The sequence below is a fragment of the Sinocyclocheilus anshuiensis genome, unplaced genomic scaffold (assembly GCF_001515605.1).
Source record: "Sinocyclocheilus anshuiensis isolate Anshui unplaced genomic scaffold, SAMN03320099.WGS_v1.1 scaffold446, whole genome shotgun sequence".
Taxonomy (NCBI): domain Eukaryota; kingdom Metazoa; phylum Chordata; class Actinopteri; order Cypriniformes; family Cyprinidae; genus Sinocyclocheilus; species Sinocyclocheilus anshuiensis.
In genome coordinates this window covers 2,083,197-2,107,868 of record NW_015544247.1, presented here as the reverse complement: position 1 = coordinate 2,107,868, position 24,672 = coordinate 2,083,197, and the positions used below count along the sequence as shown (strand labels likewise).

Genomic DNA, 24,672 nt, shown 5'->3' with positions numbered 1-24,672 from the left:
CTTTTACATAGAACTTTTTTATATTAAAAACAAACAAGCAAGCCCTGCCCAGATTTAAAAAGTAACTCAAAAGTAACAAAACGCATTACTTTCCATAAAAAGTAACTAAGTAGAATGTGAAAATGTGAAGTATTTATACACATATTGCACAAGATGTTTAATTGTCGCAAGGCAGACTAACTTGACCAGTATATCAGTGCAAAGGCTCAACATGAAAGGACTCAAGACACACCCTCAACTGATAACCAGCAATACTACGGTTTAACTAGCCATGTAAAGTGGTCATCAGCTGTTTTTATCAGCAGAGAAACGCTAATATAAATGCATTTTCACTACTATGACATCCAAATGACTTTTCAGCCTGAGAATTGCAGATACTGAGTGTTTTTCTGTTTGGGTGGTTCTCAGTATTGGTGGTAGAAGCGTGTGGAGTCCCTCCGGGAGCGTCTCTCCATAGCCTGGCTGTCTGCTCAGGTTAGTCTCTGACAGCTGGGCTGATTGATTCTCTGAGCAGAGCCAGGCAGGGGCACAGCCTCACGGTGAGCTGTACCTGTCCACCCTGCCAGAACCCGGGGTCACCGTCAGGGCCCGGGGTCGCTCGGTGTGGGCCACAGCTGACACATCCCTCCATTGCCTATTAGCATCAGCTTTATTTCTTGTTATGTCAGGGCATGCACCTCAGCCAGCTCGTGTATCCTGACCATTAGTAATCCACCGCTGTCATGAGGGAGGCAGACACACAGTTCCTCAAACAGATACAATAGATCTTCAGTTTCTCAAGTCTGCTGCTTTGTGAGAGATCATGCAGGTTTTAAAAGTCTTTCTTTGTTTTCTCTCTCTATCTCTTCTTAAAGCATGTCAGCACATCCTATCTATCAATAATGTCTTGTCACTCAGGCGGCTGACAATTGCCAGAGGTACAAACCTGTCAATATGCCTGTTTAAGACAGACACCTGTCTCTTTGTGATGCAGCGGGCAGAACAAATGCTTGTCAATACCTCTTCTGATCGGTATTCATCATCGCCTCGGCTGTTGGATTCCATTTGGATCCCGATTTGGTGTGTGGAGATTCCTGTGTGTTTGGACTTAAAACAAAAGGGCTTTTTGTTAGTGTCCTACAGTATCAGGAATGTACCAGCTAATCCATGCATGATAACAGCACTGATAACAACATTATGTAGTTAATCTTAGTCCGTGTATTTTGGAGAACCATGATATTCAGCTCAAGGCTATGGTGTGCAAGTACATGCCATCTGTGAAAGCATCATTTTCACACCGCTCGGCCCAAGGGTGTCATGGGGCACCAGTAGCATTAAAACATCTTTTAATAGTTTAGAGGTTCATTTATTGTTATTTTTAATAATAATAATAATAATATTTTAATACATTTTGTTAATTAAATCAGCATAGAATAAAAGCAGTAGAACAGATACTATAGCATTTACAATTTAAATAAAATGTATTTAATAATAATAATAATAATTAATGTAATGATAACATAAAGGGAAAAAAACTACGTATAAAGCAACAGACCACAATTTTCAGCTATAACCCCATACTCAGAATTTTTTTTTAATTAAATCAGCATAAAATAAAAGTAGAAGAACAGATTTAATATAATAATAATAATTTTAATGTAATAAAGGGGAAAAAATATCAACTTTTCAATAACAAAGGCCAAATTTTTCAGTTATAACCCCATAATCAAGTTTTTTTTTTCAAATCAGCATAAAATAAAAACAATAGAACAGATACTAGCATTTACAATTTAAATAAAATTAGTTTATTATTATTATTAATAATAATAAAATATTTAATAGTAAATATTTAATATATTTCATTAAATTATATTAAAAATAATACTAAAATAAAAAAATGTAAACACACACACACACACACACACACACACACACACACACTCACAGTAATACACACACACACACACACACACACACACACACACAAAACTGGCAGTGTAAAATGACAGTCATGTTTTCCAGCGTTTAACATCATCCCTTTCATTGTATGGAAATGGCCATTTTCTGTTCAGTATTAAAAAGTCATGGGAGTTCCTAGCATTGTTTTGCTAAAAATTCTATAATCACTTTTATTAAGAGAGATGGTCAGATATTTGGGAATCGTGGATGAAGTGGTATCAGAAAATAATGTCAGATTCAAACTCATATCACCCCCATGGCTCAAAGTGTTTCTTTATGGTAAGCCACAGCTCCGACTACTAATCATCATTAACCCAAAGATTCAACATTTCCATAACACAAATCAAGCTTAACCACACTCTCGAGCTCCAATTGACCCATCTTATCTAAGTTAAAACAGCACACAATCAAAACATGGATTGATAGCAGACCACAAACATCTGTTGCTGCTTGCAGCTGATGTTTTGAAACACATAAATCAATAGGATGATCAGTAAATCACACTCGCTACTGTCACAATATTATGCATTAGTCTGAGGGAAGTCAGAAGGGCTGAGGCTTTCGTTGAAGCAGCATGAAATGCCTGCTCGTATCTGCATGCGAAATGTAATTATGGAATCACCCAAGTGAGCTGGGCCACACATCTGCCACAGCATCTGGCGGGCTCTCATCTCGACTTGCCCGCTCCGTTCTGTACAATTCAAATTCCATGCCTACAAGCACATTAACGCAGATTACAAAGCGCTCAGTCTCTACTTAAGGTTCATTCTCCGCTCAGGGGACGATAGAGGAGATTTGTGTCTTTTAATTTTGCTGATTGCCGTGCGTTAGTCTCAAATGAGATGCATTTGCATGAAAGGCTGAAAAGGCTTTCCAGGTTTCGGAAAGATGGATGAAAGCCGATGTGTTACTGTAGGCGGCAACACAGATTTGGCATTTAATTGTGAATTGAAGCAGACAAAATTCCTTCAGAATCACAAATGCATGAAAAGATGGTTAATTGTCGATCATTAGCTTCAACTTCAGGGTAATAAGATCACCGCCTTTACAGAAGAGAAAAACTTTAAACATCTTCCACTCTCCTTCTCAATCTCATTATTAAAATTTGAATGCTAAAATGTACAAAAACCCCACTATAAAAATAAATAGTTATACTTTATATACAATTAAAAAAAAATGTTTTTTTAATCAGCATAAATTAATATCAGTACAACAAATATAACCATGATGTATACTTTGAAACTTTTCAATTTAAACAATATTTATAATAATAATTATTATTAAAAATAAAGAATTATTTTATGAAAAAAAACAAACAAACATTATTTTAAATGATTATTTATACAAGGTAACAAAATGAGATTTATTTATTTATTTATTTATTTATTTATTTTTGCATTAAATTAATGAGAATTAATGGGAAATTTGGCTTTTTGTTAGAAAAATAACATCAAAAATCTAAATCTCAACCATCCTAAAATAGGCTTAATTTCCTTTATTGAAAATACACTCTTAAAAATAAAGGTGCTTCACGATGCCATAGACAAACCTTTTTTATCTAAATGGTTCCATAAAGAACCTTTAACATCTGAAGAACCTTTCTGTTTCACAAAAGGTGAAGGTTCTTCAGATTATAAAAAGGTAAGAGATGGTTCTTTAAAGAATCTTTGATTGAATGGTTCTTTGTGGAACCAAAAATGGTTCTTCTATGGCATCGCTGTGAAGAACCTTTTAAGCACCTTTATTTTTAAGAGTGTATAATCCCTGTATTTCCTTTGATTTTAGGACATAAATATGATAACATATGCTGGAGACAGAGATTTAGCCCTAAATGCATCTCATACGCTCTTCTCAACTTTTGATACTGACACTTGAATTTGATGCTTTTTTTTTTTTATTTAGAAATTTTATGAATTTTGGGTGAACAGTCCACCCAAAAATGAAATTTCTGTCATCATTTACTGATCCTTATGTTGTTCAAAACCCGTATGACTTTCTTCTGTTGAAGATATTTTGAAGAATGTTGGTAATCACATATTGGAAGTCAATGTGAACTGAAACTGTTTGGCAAATGAATTTCAATTTTTGGGTGGACTATACCTTTATAATTGTATCCCATTTGTTGAAGAACCTTTTTGTCTAAATGGTTCCATAAAGAACCTTTAACATCTGAAGAACCTTTCTGTTTCACAAAAGGTGAAGGTTCTTCAGATTATAAAAAGGTAAGAGATGGTTCTTTAAAGAATCTTTGATTGAATGGTTCTTTGTGGAACCAAAAATGGTTCTTCTATGGCATCGCTGTGAAGAACCTTTTAAGCACCTTTATTTTTAAGAGTGTATAATCCCTGTATTTCCTTTGATTTTAGGACATAAATATGATAACATATGCTGGAGACAGAGATTTAGCCCTAAATGCATCTCATACGCTCTTCTCAACTTTTGATACTGACACTTGAATTTGATGCTTTTTTTTTTTTATTTAGAAATTTTATGAATTTTGGGTGAACAGTCCACCCAAAAATGAAATTTCTGTCATCATTTACTGATCCTTATGTTGTTCAAAACCCGTATGACTTTCTTCTGTTGAAGATATTTTGAAGAATGTTGGTAATCACATATTGGAAGTCAATGTGAACTGAAACTGTTTGGCAAATGAATTTCAATTTTTGGGTGGACTATACCTTTATAATTGTATCCCATTTGCATGTGGTGTCATCTCCATGCTAGTTACAAAGAAAAAGTAGGAGGGAGGCAGAGAGAGAGAGAGAGAGATCTGCTAGATTTTGAAGCGAGTTGAGAAGCTGGTCGGGGTGGACAGACAGGTAGGAGGCGAGCCAGCGCGGGCAGTGAGCCTGCAACTCTGACACGGCCTGCTGTGGCTCAGCGGTGAACTAAGACAGCCCATCACTTCACTGTCAGCACTCTGACCCCCTCTCTTTCTCGCCGGCTCCCCCCCACACACAAGCCATTGGCTTTGAGTCCAAGTAGAAGGACCCCCCACCCTTCATGCCTGGACCCCCTCTCTTCTGTGTGAGTGATGGCCTGAATGATGACTCTGACCCCAAACCCTGGACCGACCCAGAGTCTCACCACCAGCCTCACACAGTCATTCTCTCAAAGCCAGAAAGAATGAATGATAGCTCAGGTTCTTTAGAAAAAACTTCTGCCAGTTTTACAGCATACAGTCATGATGAATATCACAAGTAATTCACAAACAAGACTTTTTTTTTTTTTGTAAAAGAAGCTGCTAACTTAAATTTTTTTTTTTCCTTTTAACTTAACAAATTAAAAAAGCTAACAAATTATGTATGGCACCTATGGCGCAGGTTTGACATTTGGGAAAAAAACTAACTTTGCATTGTTTTGAAAAGAGAAAATTTCCGGATATTTTAAAGTAGCGATGTAATGGAAGTAGCAAGATATATTTTCTTCTAAATTGTAACGTACATCCGAGTGAAACGCATTATTGATAAAGAAAAAATGTAGGGCGGGGACTTGGTTGTTTCCATTGGTCTGATTGGATGGAGGCAGATCTAAATGGGAGTCAAATAAAAGAAAGGGGCGGGGTTATATGGACAATTTTTTGGAGAAGTCTAGCAAAAGTTACCAGAGAGAGGTCTTTAATTTCACTTGAATATTCAGTTTTGACATTTTGATTAAAAATTATGAATGATCAGGTTTAAAAAAATGCACATTAAACAAAAAGGAAAATGCATGCATGAATTGTTTAAAATAAGATAAATAACATGCATTTTTTTTGTGGTCATGTTTTTAGAAAAACATATTTAGAAATGTTTAAACTTAATTTATAGTCTTTTAAAACTGACCCACTTTGAAATTGAATTTTAATTCACTACTTTAAAAATTCTAATTATAAAGAAGCATATTGTATATGCATAAATTGAATTTTTAATATCTTCTGTAAAAAAAAATGTAGATCTGGACATGTTGCTGAAGTAGTATAACTAAGAATCTAATGTATCCAAAAAATTGAAAAATCATATTTCATATCTATTACACCCTTCTGGCCAGGGAAAAAGTTTTCCCAGAGACAGGAATATGAAGACAAGACTTTTTCATATTTTCCCTGTCTCTACTCATTAGCAAGCTTTACCGCTCTTCTTCATTCTTTCCCTCCTCAGTGGCGTATCCTCTTGCATATGGCTTCACTCTGTGAAGAGGACTTCCTGCCGTCAGCGTGCCTCATTCTCTTCGGTGTGTGTTGGCTGGGCTCCACGGCGGAGTTGAAGCCAAGACCTGTCTAGATAGCCCATCAAAAAGCACTCTATGTGAGCCCACACTCAGAGATCTGGTGCTTCTGTGAAGTTCTTCATTACTGTAACTCTCATTATTTCATTATCTAACAAATGAATGGCAAACTACATGTATTTGCAAGTCATGCTATGATAGTATTGTGAAAAGGGAGAATAATGTCTTTGAAATGCTTTCAAAAACTGCACATCTAGTATGTCGTTTTTAGCCAGGTGCTACATCATCAGCTAATAATCTGAGTGAAAGCTTTTCCATGAACCATCACAAAGGCCATCTCTTGAGCGCATCAGCTCTGGGATGTTGTCTAACGCCCATATGTCCGGTAGCCATAAGCAGGGTGCTGCTTTCCCAACATGGGGTCAAACTTAGCGTTAAAACAGGGAGTAATCAGATCAGCCAACTAGGGCTTTTTCTAATCGCCCTGATGGAAAAGCGTGGGTTTTTTCGGAGGCAGGAGTCAGCGGCAGGGTGAGTTATTGTGAAGTGATGGACTACCTCAGACCAGGAGCAATCAAAGAGATAGCCCTTGCATCTCCAAATTACTGCTGCCCGTGCCTCAGATTCATCAACGGGGTGCTGGTGGCGATGCCGGCCAGGAGGCTTCGTACAGTTGTAGGCCCTCACACACACATACACACACACACACACACACACACACACACACATACACACAATAGAACGAAGCACTCAGAATTATTTGTGGAAATGAAACCTCTGTAGCAGAAGACTGGATCAGTGCCTTCACCTTTTCCCACTCACTGAAATTAAATGACATTTATTTTCTGTGGCAACAATGCATGGGAAATGTTTCAAAACGACTGATTCCGGGAGCGATGCAATGAGGTGATTGATGGAAGTGATGTAAGAATCCGCGTGTGACATCTGTAAGTGCGTAAACTAATGGAGGAACCTTCACCTTTTCCCACTCACTGAAATTAAATGACATTTATTTTCTGTGGCAACAATGCATGGGAAATGTTTCAAAACGACTGATTCCGGGAGCGATGCAATGAGGTGATTGATGGAAGTGATGTAAGAATCCGCGTGTGACATCTGTAAGTGCGTAACCTAATGGAGGAATTTCATTAGTCTCTTTTCCAGGATCAAAATCATTGCTGTTAAAGAATTCTTTCATCAACACAGCGGATATTGAGTGCAAAAAGCAATTGTGCATAATACAAATAGCATGTAATTATGCTAAGAGGACGAGATGTTTTTACTCTGAATGTGGCATCAAATGTTTTCTTCACCTCATCTCACCTTCGCACTTTCTGAACCAGACAAACAAATGATGCATGATTGGATATTTAATTTCATTTATTTATTGATTGTCAGTTTTCCACTCGGCTATCTCATACAATATTACCAGCGTTGGAGTACAGTCGTCCAAACTTGTCAAAGATGTGGCAGGTAGTGAAGACGGTCTTGAAGGGCTGAAATGATAAGCACATTGATTGGATGTCAGCAGTTTGAAAAACTGTTTTACACTCAGCAGAGATGGTGCAATTATTATATTTTTCCATTTAACACACACACACACATACACACACACACAGACAGACACACAGAAGGAAAATGTTATTGCTCGACATAGTTCTCAGTTATGTCGAAGTATCAAGTCAATCGCAGACATGTCTCTTTAAAACCTTTAAGAATAACTTTTTGGGTCAGTAAGATTTTATTTATGTATTTAAAGAAATTAATACTTTTATGCATTAAATTGTTCAAAAGTGACAGAAAGACAATACAAATGTTACAGAAGATTTCTATTTTAAATAAATGCTACTAATTTAAGTGTTCTTTTCTTCAAATAATCTTGAAAAAAGTATCACCGTTTCCACAAAAATATTAAGGAGCAGAACATTTTTAACATTGATAATAAATATTTCTTGATTTCTTGAACACTGAATCAGCTTATTTTAATGATTTCTGAAGGATCATGTGACACTGAAGACTGGAGTAATGGCTGCTGAAAATTCAGCTTTGCCATCACAGAAATACATTACATTTTTAAATATATTAAAATAGAAAACATTAAAAAAATTAGAAAATTTAATTTTACATAGCAATAATATTCAATAATATAACTTTATTTTTTTTTATTTTTATTTTTTACTGTTTTTATGCAGACTTCTTTCAAAAACGTTCACAAATCTAACTGACCCCAAACTTTTGAAAACCTTTCTTTGGAGAAAAAAAAATTAGAGATCAAAATAGAGAAAACAGTAACAGAGTCATAAAATGCATGATAATAGAATAGATGATAAAATCTGGTTTCTTAGAAACAAATAGGACAATTTGATGGGAATAATTTGAGTTCATATTGAAATCTGAATTTTGATGACAGATTATTTTTGCAAATCTGAGCACAATTTGAGACATAATCGAGATCTATTCTGAAATTCTAGAGCAGAGATGTCAGATCACTATGGTTGTTTCACTCTGCCCATGAGAAAAATATGTTTAAGTCTCCATTTGTTCTCAATTTAATCTTCTTGCTGTCGAAGAAAAAAAGTGAGATATTAAAAAGATCCCATATGTGATTTTTCTTTCTTATAGATAAGATTTTAAATCTGAGCTTTTTGCAAAAGTCATGGCCTGGCGAGTAGCACTCATGCTCTAATGATGCAAATATGTGAGTAAATTGCATGCAAATCCATCTATCCATCCATTTTCAAAACTATGTGTCCAAAGTAGGATCTGGACGTATGGCCAGTACATCACAGCCATGCCAATCATTTCATTTCCAAATACGCTTAACATTTATTAAAACTTAGTGTGTCTATTATAATGTTTTACAGTATGTGCACTCTAAAAAATGCTGGGTTATTTTTTTTTACCCAGGTGCCGGGTTCAGCCTGTTTGGGCCATTTTATTGGGTTATTTTTAATATTTTTACCCAGGTGCTGGGTAGTTTTTCTGTAACTAAATTGCTGGGTCATTTTTAATGTTGGGTTATTTTTTTTTTCTACCCAACTGCTGAGTTGAGCCTGTCTCCGACGAAACAACCCAGCTGCTGAGTTACAGCCAGAGCGTGGGCTTTTTGTCTCAGCGCCGCTGCCGCCGATTTAGTGCACCTCTTCAGTGAAATAAAGGTTTGTATACATTTTATTTCATTTATAAAGTCTTTACTGTGCTGTAAATTGTATTATTTTGCGCAATGCAACATAAGGACGAGGTGTCAGTCAGTTGCATCAGCAGCGTTCGCTTCGCTTGATGGAAATGCCTTTTGCCTTGCTTAAAATAAATTGATTTTATTCGTTATAATACTGAGTTTAATTTAATTTGATGTTAAAATAGGTTCTCTAATCTCAGTACTGTTTGTTTATGGGCAGGTTTTGGAGTCAGTCATGGCATCTTTCAGCTACGAGTGAAACGCGAGGCGGCGGTATGAAGTTCGCAGTTCCCCCACGAACAGCAGCCCTTCACCGGCTCAGATTTCGGCGACACACCAGCACGCCAATTAGCACTATTTCGGTAAAAAGTGATTACAAAGAACGGTTGAATACACGTAAATTAAAATGCTACTTATAAATGTTACATTTTTTATGTCTAAAATGCTTGTTAAACGAGTTTAAATATATGTAATATTGTGAACTATGCTGTATTCACCCAAATAAATTAAGTTTGTCTTGTATTTTGTCCATGTGTTCTTGCTTAATAAATGCTCATCTTTTGATTATTGCTGTTGCCTCTAGTCATTCTATGTGATTTTTAATCTCCAGTCCATTTTAAGCAAGCAATACAATAATTTATAAACAATGGTTGACTTAAATAAAACAACCCAGCATGTTGGGTAAAAACATTTAACCCAACCAAGCTGGGTCAAAATAACCCAGCATGTGTTCTGTCCAATATTTACCCAGCGCTGGGTTGCCAAATAACCCAAGTTGGGTTGTTTTAACCCAGCATTTTTTAGAGTGTACTAAAAGTTTATTCAGTTCACCAACAGTGCAGTGTATGACTACAAATATAAGCTATAAGCAAAACTAATATTGTATCTCTGGTTTATTTCCACTTAGATCTAAAATTAGGAGTTAAAAAGTGTTTAAAATGGCTACACGCAGAAAGACTGTTGTTCTCTCTCTGCTCCCTTCCCTCGATCCCTGGATGACCACGCTAACCTCACACTCTAGCTGCTGTGACTAGCATTGGCTCTTCATCACTGCAATAATACATTCTCCCAGTCAGCCAGTTAATGATGAATAGGTTCTCAGTGCTGCCGATTTGGTGCACTCCTTCAGCAAAATAAAGGTTTGTATACATTTTATTTCATTTATAAAGTCTTTACTGTGCTGTAAATTGTATTATTTTGCGCAATGCAACATAAGGACGAGGTGTCAGTCAGTTGCATCAGCAGCGTTCGCTTCGCTTGATGGAAATGCCTTTTGCCTTGCTTAAAATAAATTGATTTTATTCGTTATAATACTGAGTTTAATTTAATTTGATGTTAAAATAGGTTCTCTAATCTCAGTACTGTTTGTTTATGGGCAGGTTTTGGAGTCAGTCATGGCATCTTTCAGCTACGAGTGAAACGCGAGGCGGCGGTATGAAGTTCGCAGTTCCCCCACGAACAGCAGCCCTTCACCGGCTCAGATTTCGGCGACACACCAGCACGCCAATTAGCACTATTTCGGTAAAAAGTGATTACAAAGAACGGTTGAATACACGTAAATTAAAATGCTACTTATAAATGTTACATTTTTTATGTCTAAAATGCTTGTTAAACGAGTTTAAATATATGTAATATTGTGAACTATGCTGTATTCACCCAAATAAATTAAGTTTGTCTTGTATTTTGTCCATGTGTTCTTGCTTAATAAATGCTCATCTTTTGATTATTGCTGTTGCCTCTAGTCATTCTATGTGATTTTTAATCTCCAGTCCATTTTAAGCCAGCAATACAATAATTTATAAACAATGGTTGACTTAAATAAAACAACCCAGCATGTTGGGTAAAAACATTTAACCCAACCAAGCTGGGTCAAAATAACCCAGCATGTGTTCTGTCCAATATTTACCCAGCGCTGGGTTGCCAAATAACCCAAGTTGGGTTGTTTTAACCCAGCATTTTTTAGAGTGTACTAAAAGTTTATTCAGTTCACCAACAGTGCAGTGTATGACTACAAATATAAGCTATAAGCAAAACTAATATTGTATCTCTGGTTTATTTCCACTTAGATCTAAAATTAGGAGTTAAAAAGTGTTTAAAATGGCTACACGCAGAAAGACTGTTGTTCTCTCTCTGCTCCCTTCCCTCGATCCCTGGATGACCACGCTAACCTCACACTCTAGCTGCTGTGACTAGCATTGGCTCTTCATCACTGCAATAATACATTCTCCCAGTCAGCCAGTTAATGATGAATACATGAGCCACAACAAATCCTGCCCTCTTTTTGCAGTACTGCACAAAATATCTGCGTCAGATATTTTTAGCTGGACTGGATTCAGCTTTTGCTAGTGGCCTAGTTGCTGCAGCAGCTACACAGGCTGTCTTAAAGCGTCTCTCCAAGCACGCTGGCTCTCAGTGACCCCCCCCTAGAGGCTGACCTGGTCTAAAACACGCCACCTTCATCTCCACAACCGCTTAATAGAAGAGCCTGTGAGGAGCGTTGCTGCGTTGAAGTGGAAATAACGGGCTGAAGTAAGAATTGGAAGAGGAAAGGGAGGTTGGGAGGAAGGCGATTTAATTATATATTTCATTTATTTTTTAAGACTAAAAAAAGCCTAAGTTGAGCAAGGACAAACTAATGTCATAGACTGGGGCGCTGACTGTTTCCCTCTGGCAGGCATGCATGTGATCCCTCTGTCAGTCAGCGTACGCCACCATGACAATCATCTGTGTGTCTTGGCCTCAGGAAATGCTGCAGCTAGCTGTCCTTGTAAACAGCACCCGCACTAACTCTAACAACTGCACAAGAAACGCAAAAGGACACCGTCTCCAAAGTGGAAAATAGATTAATTCACAATGTTCGCTATATGAAAAAAAATCACATTTTTAAAAAATGTGATTATTGCAAAAACTTTGATTGTTGTTCCATAACAAGGATTAGTTGTACACGCATAATTAGATGACTAATGACTGATGCCACTCGGTGTAGATTGCTACAGTATGTATTAGTTGAACTACGACTGGTTTAAGGTTAATACAGGGGCATGAGAGACTAGTTGAGTTCGCAATTACAGTGGCAAAGACCAGAGGAAGGAGCAAATACATCAAAATGAAGAAGAGGAGGTATTCAGAGATAGACTGAATGACAGAACTCATTCTCATGGACAGAGGTGAAATTGGGGCAGCAGAAACATTCCAGAAACACTCATTTGTACTGACATACACTGACAAATAAGCGAGTTACATAATACAGATCATATTCTAATTAAGATTGTCAAATGTTTTGATTGTTTGATTGTCTTATTGTTATATGCTGCAAAATCATAAATGTATTAAAAATATATAGTATATATTGACATATTTAAGCTACAAGAGTTTATGTATTAATTTATTTTATTATTATTTATTATTTGTGATTTTTGTGTGTGTGTGTGTGTTCTTTTACGGCAAATTATTTTATAGATACATATTATATTCTACAATTTTATTTATAAATGAACAAATTAATGAATAATAACGATTGAATGTTGCAAAATTATAAATATATATAAAAATCATATATTCTATATTGACTTATTTAAGCTATAACAATTTATTATTTATTTGATTATTATTTATTTGTGATTTTTTGATCCCGAATATGTATGAATGTGTTCTTTTAAAGTCCCCCTGTAGTGAAAATCAAGTTTTAATTTGCATATTCATAGATCCGCGTATAGTAAATGAGGCAAGGGTGTAGAGTTACATTCAAGCTATTTTAAGGCATGAGAAAATTATTTTCACAAGAAAAAACATTTAAATATGTCATTTTGATGATCAAAGATAAGTTTTAAGGGATAAAATATTTGACTACAGGGGGACTTTAAGTCAAATAATTGTATTAATACATATTATATTAATTCTACAATTTTATATGGATTTTATTTATAAATGAATTAATGGTTGAATAATAATGAATGAATTGATGAATGAATGCTGCAAAATTACAAATATATAAAATATTATATATTTACTTATATTTAAGCTATAACAATTTATTATTTATTAATTGATTTTATTATTATTTATTATTTGTGTTTTTTTTTGATGAAGGATATGTGTGTGTTTTAATTTATGATTTTATTAATACATATATTATTTTGTATAATTGTATATTAATTTTATTATTTATAAATGAATTAATACATTATTAATAATGAATTGATTGAATTAAATAATAATGAATGAAATGATAAATGAATCAATGATTTAACACCAACAACAACAATAATAATAATAATAAACATTTTAATGTTGTTATATATCAAATATTTATTCTGTCTATAGTCAAATATTGAATGTTTCAGAATTCAAGCATCTGTTCATAACCGACTATAACAAATGCCCTTAATTGGAGTCAGCCAGACACATTTATAAAGTGCCCTCAGTCCTTTTGAATGTATAAAATGAATCTCGCCTCTAGCTGATGTTCTTATTTGTCACGTCAACCTGTTCTCTTAAAATAGCTGTAGCCCATGTTCTGTTATCTTTCACCTCAGAGTGTGTTTCATTTAACAGCTACATAACAGCAGTGGAACAACAGAAGACTTCATATAAGCACTCAGGGCACTTAGACACTTTTTAGCCCATCGAACCCATATTTTAACCAAGCATTTGTTGCCTCTCCCTCCAACATTACCCAATAAAAACAGACAAGGGATAAAAAAAATATGAGATTGATTTATTTGCTCCAATGTTCTTCAGAATGAAGCTTTTCTATTTTTTCCCCCTCACAACTGAAACCAATTAGCACAGCTAGCACTTGTAGTGCAGAAGGTAGGTCAGCCCGGAGTAATAAAAAAGTATTGACTTTTCTCTGACTGTAAGCAGGCTGAAAGGGGTGCCGCGGCCTTGTCGTACATGAAAAGAGCTCCATTAATTTCACTTATTTCAAGAAGGGCCCCTGTCAAGTCCTAATGCGTCCAATGCACTTTTCACATTCATACACGCTGACATCTTAGCTGGGCCTCAGCCGAAATGAGTTTACATTATTTTAGCTAGTGAGAAGTTGACGGCGTAATTCCCACTGCACAGCTCTATACGGGCCGGTAGGGAAATGGCAGAGGACTCTTTCATACGTGGCTACTCCTGACTCACTCTAAAGGGAACTGAACGTAGCCTTTGCGCTTTTGACTGCTCAAATGCACATTAAAGTATTTGTTGTTGTTTGTGGACTGACAACATTTTTGGTAACGTGAAATGCGGTTTGATTTTAATGAGTTCGATTTTGCACAAATATAAAATATGTTGCACTAAGATTTTATATTTTAAAGAGCTTATGTTCCCAAAAGCACATTTGATATGCGCTTATACACTAAAAATGGTCTCCAAAAACATCAATCAAAAACTTAATCAGTCTAAGGTAAAAAAAAGAAGCTCTTTATGCTATATTGTAATCAGCCCAATTTGACATGGCAGTGCATAATTATATCACCTTAATCAAACGCTTGATGAAATGTGCATTTCATAAACCTAACATAGTTTTTTTTTTTACACTGAAAAAGTCTCTTTAGCTTTAATTAAAAAAAAAAAAAAAAGACTCCCTTTTGAAAAACCAGAAGCCACATGCACTAAAAGAAACTAAAAACAAAACAAAAAGAATCAGCAATGACAATACGTTTTCAAGATGGTGGTGGGATGAAAAAAAGAAACATTAAAAATAGATTCATGACTGATAGCTTCATATGGTTTCAGGCAATAAGCAATATTATGCAAATATTTATCAGTGAGTAAAAAATCTATTTTAATATTCCTGTGATAGCAAAGTTGAATTTTCAGCAGCCATTACTTCAGTCTTCAGTGTCACATGATCCTTCAGAAATAATTCTAATATGCGTCATAATATTTTTTTTGTGGACAGCATTTAAAACAAACAAACAAACAAACACACATTACAACACTAAAACATTACAAAATATTAAGTATTAACTTGTTTCAAATATATTTTATTGGGTTTCATTTCAAAATCTTGAAGAGGGAATGTAAGTCTAATTATTTGAAGGTATGCAAACATTTTTTCAGTAGACAAACAATTTATTTTGTGGATAATCACTCTTATCTAAATCCTTAATTTGCATTCTTGCACTATTCAGAATGCTGTAGATTTGACAATTAAGTCACTGAAAATCATAAACTTGATATAATCAAGTTATTTCAGGTGACATGACCCTAATATGGCTCTCAATCAACCAACACACACTAACACACACAGGCAATTTCAGCAAGATTAACTGGCAATACCAGAATGATGCAGTTTTCACACAATTACGTAATGTTGTGTGGCTAAAGTAATCCTTCTGTCTCAATTGAAGAGACCTAGTGCATGGCATCTAAATGAGATTTCTGTTGAACTGCAACAAGTCTCATTGGAAGCTAACGTACAGTAACTCTGATTTCATTAATTCATTCACACTGTGAAGAGAAAAATTATTTCAATTCATGCCATGCAAAAACTTCAATCGCTTTCAAAAGCCTTCAATAGCTGCATGAGCCACAGCACAGATGAAATTCAGAAGGTTCTGTTTTTATTGTCAGAATGACAGAGGAAACCAGTTCATATTTGTGTAACGTGTATAGAAGAAAGCACAGATGGAGGAAACGGTGTAAAAGAGCTGGGGGTCAGAAAAGTACATTGTACTGTGGAGGTAATTTTATTAGAGCTTTTCTCACTCTGCCCTATAATACAATGTTTATTTGCATTGTGCTTTTTCTAAAGCTAATGTATGAACGTATTATGCTTGAACGAAGGTGCCAATTTCTGCTGAAAAATACAAAATACAAAAATAAAAATGATTATTACAAAACATGAAATCATTGCAATGCATATTTCTTTAAAATACACTTTTAAAAAGATCACAATCATTGTATGTCTCAAAATATGAATAGATATCTTATATCTCACAATATGATTATATCTCATAATGTGTCTTTATTTTTCACAATAGCAAGAAATTAAGTCATATTATATATTATGCGTTTGCCGTTCAAAACGTTGGGTTTGGTAACTTAAGTCATCTGTGACTGACATTGCGAAATGATCTTTTCTACTGAAGGATGATATTAATTTTCTTAATGTTTAAAGCAAAGGCCATTTCAAATCAATCGTGACGCATTATATTTATTTACTATTTATATGAATGACTATAAAAAAGGAAACGCTGACATAATAGAAGAAGGTGTAAAGTTAATTGATACATATGTAAGAAAAAAGTGAGAGGCATGTCAGGCGAATTGTTTATTACGTGGCAAATGAAGGGGCCGAGGGATTTTATATCCCTATAAAATGGATATAGTGAATCACCCAGAGGCTCTTGGTCACTAATGTAGTCCGGTCTGGAATATGAGCATGTGTGTGTGTGTGTGTGTGTGCGTAATAGAAACACTCACATGCCATTTCCTATCCTGGAGTCAAAGCAGGTTGTCCTACTTTTATATCACTTATTTATTGCTCATTATGAATATCATTCGCATTTAAACATACCTCATATATCACACATATCATGGTGATGCATTATTCCACCAATGATTAACAAGAGCAGCCACTAACAAAGCATCATTTTAGGCCTACAACAATAATTAAAAAAAAAAAAGTGCTCCGGTTGTGCTTAGAGGAGATATTCGGCAGGGGGACAATGGAAATGGGGGTCTAGCAAAGGGAGTTTGGAAAAGCAATTACTGAAGCAACATTAAAATAGAAGAGAGAGAAAATAAATGTAGGCCCAGGCTGTGTGCTGGTATTCTGGTGCTAAGATATATCAGTTTGAAAACATGATTGATGAAAGTCTAATGCAAGACGATGGAGAGGATTTTGCACAGAGGCAATGCACTTTATTAGCCACCATAATTAGCCCTGGTGGTTCAATTTGTTAGAATCGGTGGTGATGATGCAAAAATCAGATCACAGGGCTGGCTAGTCAGCGGCCGGCGTACAGCCTGATGAAGGGTCATCTTTGTCAAGGGGCTATTAACTAATGCACTAATTACAGAGGAGAGGGAAAAGCGCGGACCCTGTGCCTCTCTGTCTGTCTGCATCACTTCTGATCCACAACTGGGCTGACAACACACCGCTGTGGACCGTCACTTCATATCTGAAACAGCTCAAATCACTGTAATGCCGCCTTAACACTGATTCCATTTAAGGGTGTTTCTTCAACTACGAGAACTTGTGGACATATAGAAATTAATCTCTCTTAAAACACACTTTTGATACTGACTGGTGTATTTAATTAGTTTACTAACAAATTGTACATGCAGCACAGAAAATAACTGTCATTTTTTTTCCTGAACCATCTTAAATAAATGTCATTTCCACCTTAAATCGCTATTAAATTTTGAGGTGGAAATTACATTTTTAAGCATTTTTTCAGGCTTCTGATTGGCCAACATGGCTTTACGGTTGAGATTATATTGCGACCTGTTGGCTTGGCATGCTCTTGACAGTGCTTCATAGCATGCTTTTGCGTTTTCATGTGGACGGAGATTTTTTTAAAAATGGAAGAAGGGAAAACTCAGTTTATAAAAATACCCGTGTACGTGTGGACATGGCCTTAGATTATCTTTAAAAATTATATATAATTTTTTGGATATATGTTTGTATTTTAAGATTAAATACATATAAATAGCAGTTAGTTTTGTGCCTAAGGAACAGCCTTAAATGGAAGAGGAAAAACGACAGACAATGCAGATTTAACGCTTATATCCATAACAGTTAAGATCACTTTGTTCAGTAAAACTTTGGTTTCTAATGGACTTTAATCTTAAAAGAAAAAAATAGGACCTCAAAAGAGCTCTATAAAAAAAGACAGAGATTCAAATTTCAGAGGCAAAGTTCATTCGTTATGTATCTGAGCATGTCTGAAGCCTCTGCAATCCTTCCTGCATCACTTCCTTTTATCTCCACAATTGAGATAAATCACCAAGCACTGCTTTCAGTTTAAGACATGTTAATCTGGGAAATAACACATCTCAAGGTGTGGGTCCTATGAGGGGTGGGATGAACAAATGAACGGAGAAGAAAGGAAAAAGAGACTGGGTATAATTAAATCAGAGATGCACTTGGAAATTACCATATCCATCATTATCTTCATGTGAGTCAATGCAAAGGAAAAAAGTGAGGGGCTTAGGAGATTTATATCAAAAAAAAAAAAAGGTTTGCGTGCAACATATTTCTCACTGGTAACCGTCAAAGGTGGAACATTTATCAAGCCACAGACAAATGACACTGGGTTACTAGTTAGACAGTGTAATAAGTGCCATCTAATTTCCTCTTTAGAATCAATTTATATTTCAAAGCTCGGGATCGTCATCAAGGGACAAAGCTTTTCCTGTGAGAAATTAGAGATGTGAAAAAATTTATTTTTCACATAACGTACCTAACATACCTAACACAAAATACCTTTTTCAGGCATTTTCCACATTACATTTTTATATAGAAAAATGTATGAAAATAAGAAATGTTTTACTTATTTTTTTACTATTATTACATTTAAAAAAATTTAAATTTTTAAAAAATGTTATTATTAGCATTTAATATTCTTTACGGATCTATTTACCTCAGATAGATCTACAATAAAATGTTAAAAAATGTTATATACAAAACATAAAAAAGCTTCATAATGAAAAAATATGAGGTACACAAAGGCAGGCAGTATTTAGTTATATAAGACAGAGATGCATATTCTAACTGCGGTTTGAATAAATCTAATATCCGAATCAAACCCATCGAGAGTGCCGTCATCTTAACGTGTGTAATTCTCACGGGAACATCAGTGCCTCTGGCGTCTGGGTCTCTGTGTGACCCGGGTTAAATGGAGGGCATCTTTTGGAGTACATTACTCTCTTAGAAGTCAAATGCATTTTGATTAATCAAAAACAGCTCTGCAGTCGCACTCTTCAGAGAAGGATGTAAATAAATATATAAGCAAACAAAATAATTAGACAAGCAAAACGTACCCTGCACCCCCCAGTGATAGAGGAATGGATGGGCTCCTTGATGATGAGGTGGGACAGAATGAGCGAGTTCTTCCAGATAACTCATCCAAATAGTGTTGAGGGGAAAGAATAATCCATTCAAAGCAGAAATGCTGTGCGTATGTTGCATGAGCTAGCTGCATTAATTACAGACACTGAGGCAGCTTTGCTAAGGGTTAATGAGCCTGGCATGTGCTAACAGATCAAACGCAAGAATACCATGAACAATATTGCAGTTGGTTACTGCTCCATGCCTGTTCATATGAAACCTCAAGTGCAAAAAAATTAATGGGGACTTTATTTCTTGAAATTGTGAGTTTATATCTCAGTAAATATATGAAAAAATATATTTTTTAAAAATCACAGTAAATATATGTATCAAAATATGAACTGATGTAATCTTTCACAATATGATTTTATATTTCACAATAAGAATGTATATTTATTATGCATTTACCATGCAAAAGTTTGTGGTCTGTAAGATTTTATTTATTTATTTATTTGTATTTAAACAAAGTCTCATATTAAGGTGGATTTTCTTTGATTATTTGAATATTGTGACATATCACATATTTTTAATTACTGTGTTCTATTTTAATATATTTTAAATGTAATTTATTCCTGAATTTTCACTAGACAGTATTTACTCCAGTATTCAGTGTCACAAGAAATCATTTTACTATGCAAATAAATCATTCTAATATGCTGATTTGGTGCTCAAGAAACATTTATTATTATTATCAATGTTGAAGAGGGTTCTACTGTTTAATAATTTTCTGGAAACCATGATACTTTCTTTTTCTTACCAGGATTCTTTGATGAATAGAAAGAACAGCATCAAAAGTACAGCATTTATTTGGAATAGAAGTCTTTTGTAACATCATAAATGTCTTTCCTTTCGCTTTTGATCAATTTAATGCATCCTTGCATTATTAATATATATAAAAAAAATCGTGTTGACCCCAAACTTTGGAACAGTTTGAACAGTAGCGTATGTAATACTGTGGTAAAGCTCTTCTGGGTAGGGAATCACCCCTGAGGCTGAGGGTTTGCCTCCTGTTTAGCTACGGATCAGTGATAATCCTTAATATGGTGTCCTCTGCCACATCAATTATGTTGATCATAGGCACGCTCGTTATGCTGAGTCTTCATTACTGTCAGATGGTGTGAGCACAAGCCTCAGACCTTCACAGTATGAATCAAGACACACTGGGCTACTTTCCAAAAGAATCAGAGAGAAGCACGCACCACGTCTTTTAACTTGTGACGTATTACGGAATGGCATTGATATGGTGAAGCTAGACCAAGAACTTTGAGTGTCTGATGTATTCAGGGAATGACCTGATGAATTCTATTCCCTCTAAAAAAAAAAAAAAAGTCAAAAATTTTATGCCATACAGATAACAATTAAAACGCAGAGCGGAACCGAGCTGCCACATCTAGTATCAACCAAGCATACATGAGCGGTGTCAGCAGTAGGGGCTCTCTTATTTATTTCATTCCGGAGGAGGTATTTCCGGGCAATTGCGCTGGATGCAGAGGGTAGTGCCTGCTGGTAAGAGCCAATAAAGAACTCTCATCCATGAACGGCCTTCAGCAGAGACACAGTCAATTACCTAATGTGAGGACTTTGAGGGGGGAGAAACCTTTTCTTCTCATTTACTTGTGGGTATTTATTAAATTGCTGTCAAATTTGACAAATCTGCGACGCTCAACATGGAGGTTGTTTTGGTGGGGGTGCATGGGTTTAGAATGAACACCAGTCCCCCTCTCACTACCATCACAGATCCCATATCCCGCTTCCCAAATCATGCCAGCACACAGAATGCGTTTTGGCAGTTCTACATGTGCATGCTAGCGAAACGTGTACCTTTTTCCCCTTGAGGTACTCCTTGTGCTCCTCCCGGAAGTGCTTTGTCCCATATGCCACCTGCTCAAAGGGGGTGGAGGTGTGCATCATGCCCTCGTACCGCTTATTTCGGCTTGTGTTTGAAAATGGAAGAAAACTGTGTGAAAAGAAAACAGAAATAGGAATTAAGATATACTTCATAAGCTAATATACAATGGATATTGAAAAAACACACACTACTGTTCAGAAGTGTGGGTCCGCAAGATTTTTAATTTGAAAGAAGTCTCACAAAGGCTGCATTTATTTGAGCAAAAGTACAGTAAAATCAGTAATATTGTGAAATATTATTGCAATTTCAAATAACTGTTTTCTATTTTAATATATTTTACAACATTTCTTTTTATCATCACTGTTGAAAATGGTTGTGATGTTTAATATTTATGTGGAAACTGTGATACATTTTATTTTAAGGTCCAATTCTCACTAACAAACCATTAACTATGACTTTTGCCTCAATAAACTCCTAATTTGCTGCTTATTAATAGTAATGTAGTTGTTAGTTTAGGTATTGGGTAGGATTAGGGATGTAGAATATGGTCATGCAGAATATGTGCTTTACAAGTACTAATAAAAAGACAATATGTTAATAAACTGCATGCTAATAAGCAAGTTAATTGTGAGAATTGGTCCCTATACTAAAGTGTTACCATCTTTTGTAATATTAGTTATGTTTTGATACATTTAATGCGACTATGCTGGATAAAAGTATTAATTTCTTTCCAAAAAAAAAAAACTTTTTACTGACCCCAAATTTTGAATGGTAAAATATATGAATAGCAAAATTGACATTTCCAACATTAGTTCTATTAGCCTTAATGCAGCATAATCTCAGTGTCGGCCCAATTACTGGCCTCTGGTCTTGGCTAACGTGCCTGCTAAGAGCTAACGTTCTGCTATTCACAACACAGCACATGTTACTTATACATCACCACGTCGCCTCATCCCTCCCTCACAGGCACTTTTCATTCTAGTCCAGCTCATTTCCAAACCCAAATCGCTTCTTAATCGTTGTGATGTCTTGTGGTTGTTTTTGCACATGCTGCGTGTTTGCTGGGCACACGTTCAGTGCAAATAGCGGTTACTTAGGAAAAATGCCAGATGTTAATTACAGCGAGGTTGATTTTGTAAATTGTACCCAAGACACTTTGCCTGGAGGAAGATTTATCCAGTGCGGTACAAGAGGTGTCTGCGCGAGGCTGGGTAAACGTCCACTGGGCACTGACTTGGCTTGTCACAAAACAAACAAACAACCAACAACTTTGGCACTTTCTGTGAACACAATCTGCAAAGAAAGGTTTTATATTCCCAATGCTTGTTGTGTCCGTTCCCTTTTTTGATGATGAAACCAGAAGTACAGGTGAAGCCCTGTCCTCTTTAATGAAATCAAAACAGACAAATATGGAAAATGTAACCATAATCGCTCCGCCTAGAAAAGCAAAAGTTGCACAAATACGGTGCAAAACTGGCACATATTCAGAGTAAATAAAACAAAAAACAGATGGGATCATTAGATCAAAGACTTTGTCTCATATTTCTGCATTGATACTTTCTGAAACATCTGTTTAGGAAAAGATAATAATACTGGCTGGGCCAACTGAAGTGAAACTTTCTGGTAGAACTGGAGTTTGTTTGACACTCTCTTTAGTCATTTCCATCCTGAAAAATATCATTATTTATTAGAGGGCCTCTCCTGTCACGTAAGTACCACATAAGCAATAATGCTTGGTAAAGCTTTGATAGCGCGAGGCAAAAAAGGGGGTGACATCAAACACCGCGCTGGCCCTTTAAATAATGGCCCAATCTCCCACAGACATCCTTATCCACTAGAGACACCAGCCTCCCTACAAGACAGATTACAGTGCAACCCATGCTAATGTGCACATGGGACGGACATCACAGAGCAAAAATTAATGTGGCCCCAATGTCCCAGAATACACAACGCTTCTGCTGCTTGCCGGCTGTTTCACTTACTGCTTTCATTGCCACTGAATTGCATTTTAATAGGGTAGTTTTTATTCATTGAAAGCCATTAAGGAAAGTTTGACTTCTCGTAGGGGATCTTTTGGCAGTGCAGACCAATGCCCAGTGACAACACCCTAGGAGGCCACCAAAACAGGAAAAGGGGGAGTGTTAGAGGAAGTAGAGAGAATGAACAGAGAAGAGGCAGAGCGAGAGAAAAAGAGAAATATGTAGAGATGCAAGTATTCAGTTTTCTCCTTGCACATTTGTAAGCCAGCCTGCTGGGTAACATTGGTTTTTTAAAAGAACAGAATTAAAGACTAATAAATAAATAATAATAATAATAATAATAATAAAATGATAAATAAAAGAAAAACGTATATGCTTACATAAATCATTCCTTATATATTATTAAACTTTTATTTTATTTACAAATTTATTTTAAATAAATCATTCATTTTAATTGTTTGTGCAACCTAATTTAGTCTGGTCGATTCACTAATATTAATTAAATATTTCTGACTTTAATAAAACAGTTTATTTAGTGGATTTACCATATGAAACATATTACTAGTGTACCTTACAAAATATTTTACATTGTAGTTCTCAATGTAAAAAAAAGGAAAATATTTTTAAAATGAATAAACACTTCACAGCCCAAGTACTTATTCCTTGTCAAACTATAAGCCAACTAGTTTAGTTCACTATGGAGTTGTTTGTTTTTCTAAATAATGGTAATCCATCCCAGCATTATCTGCATCGGAGGCTGAGGAGACATCACTAGGACTGAAATTAAGCTGGTGGTGGAAAAAAAAGAGAGTAGCAACATTTCGGTAGCTCTTTGAAACATTCCGGAGGAAATTAGCAGGAAACGATAGTGGGATCCTGGATCAAAAAGACTCTAATCATGCTTCGCCATGCCCTGCAGACACCACATGTATAATACGATTTACACAGTAACCACCTCTCCTATTACAGCCTGTTTGGGGTATTCTGTGTTAATGGGGTTAACTAATTTACTGTTTAAAGTTGGAGCAAGAAGAAAAAAAATTAAACATGATTAAAAAACACTGCACATTGAGCTTGTAATTAAAATAAAACGGAAGGGTTTTAAAACAGAGATGCCACTGTTCAAGTAACGTTGTGAAAAAATGCTATTATGATAATCCACTGCAATAATTATATAGCAGAGAAGACAGCTAATAATGTCTCTGCAATGATGAAATGAAACACAGTGTAGGGCTATTAATAGTCAAAAAAGCTGTATTTTTGGCCAGAGATGCTGTTGTTTGCTAACTTATTTAGCAACTAGCCCCACTTGAGATTTTACCATCTGCTCCGAACTTTTGAGAAAATAAAGTGTGGGGCTTCTCTTGTTGTGTGATTAATGTGCATCTAGACCAGTGTTTCTCAACCCTGGTCCTGAGCGCCCCCCAACACTGCACATTTTGTATGTCTCCCTTATCTGACACCC

The 24,672-nt window shown here is 35.6% G+C and overlaps 1 protein-coding gene across 1 annotated transcript in view; it reads right to left on the bottom strand.

Moving 5' to 3' along the window:
• Positions 1–7,406: 7,406 nt before the first annotated feature.
• The window catches only part of LOC107697725 (spermatogenesis-associated protein 17-like), a 33,276-nt gene continuing 16,010 nt past the window's right edge, over positions 7,407–24,672 (bottom strand). Inside the window, exons 9-10 of the mRNA XM_016498551.1 lie at positions 21,201–21,336; positions 7,407–7,643 (exon numbers count right to left, since the gene is read on the bottom strand). Coding sequence (XP_016354037.1) covers positions 7,563–7,643; positions 21,201–21,336 — 217 coding nt within the window. The 3' untranslated portion in view covers positions 7,407–7,562. The remainder of the gene's footprint in view (positions 7,644–21,200; positions 21,337–24,672) is intronic.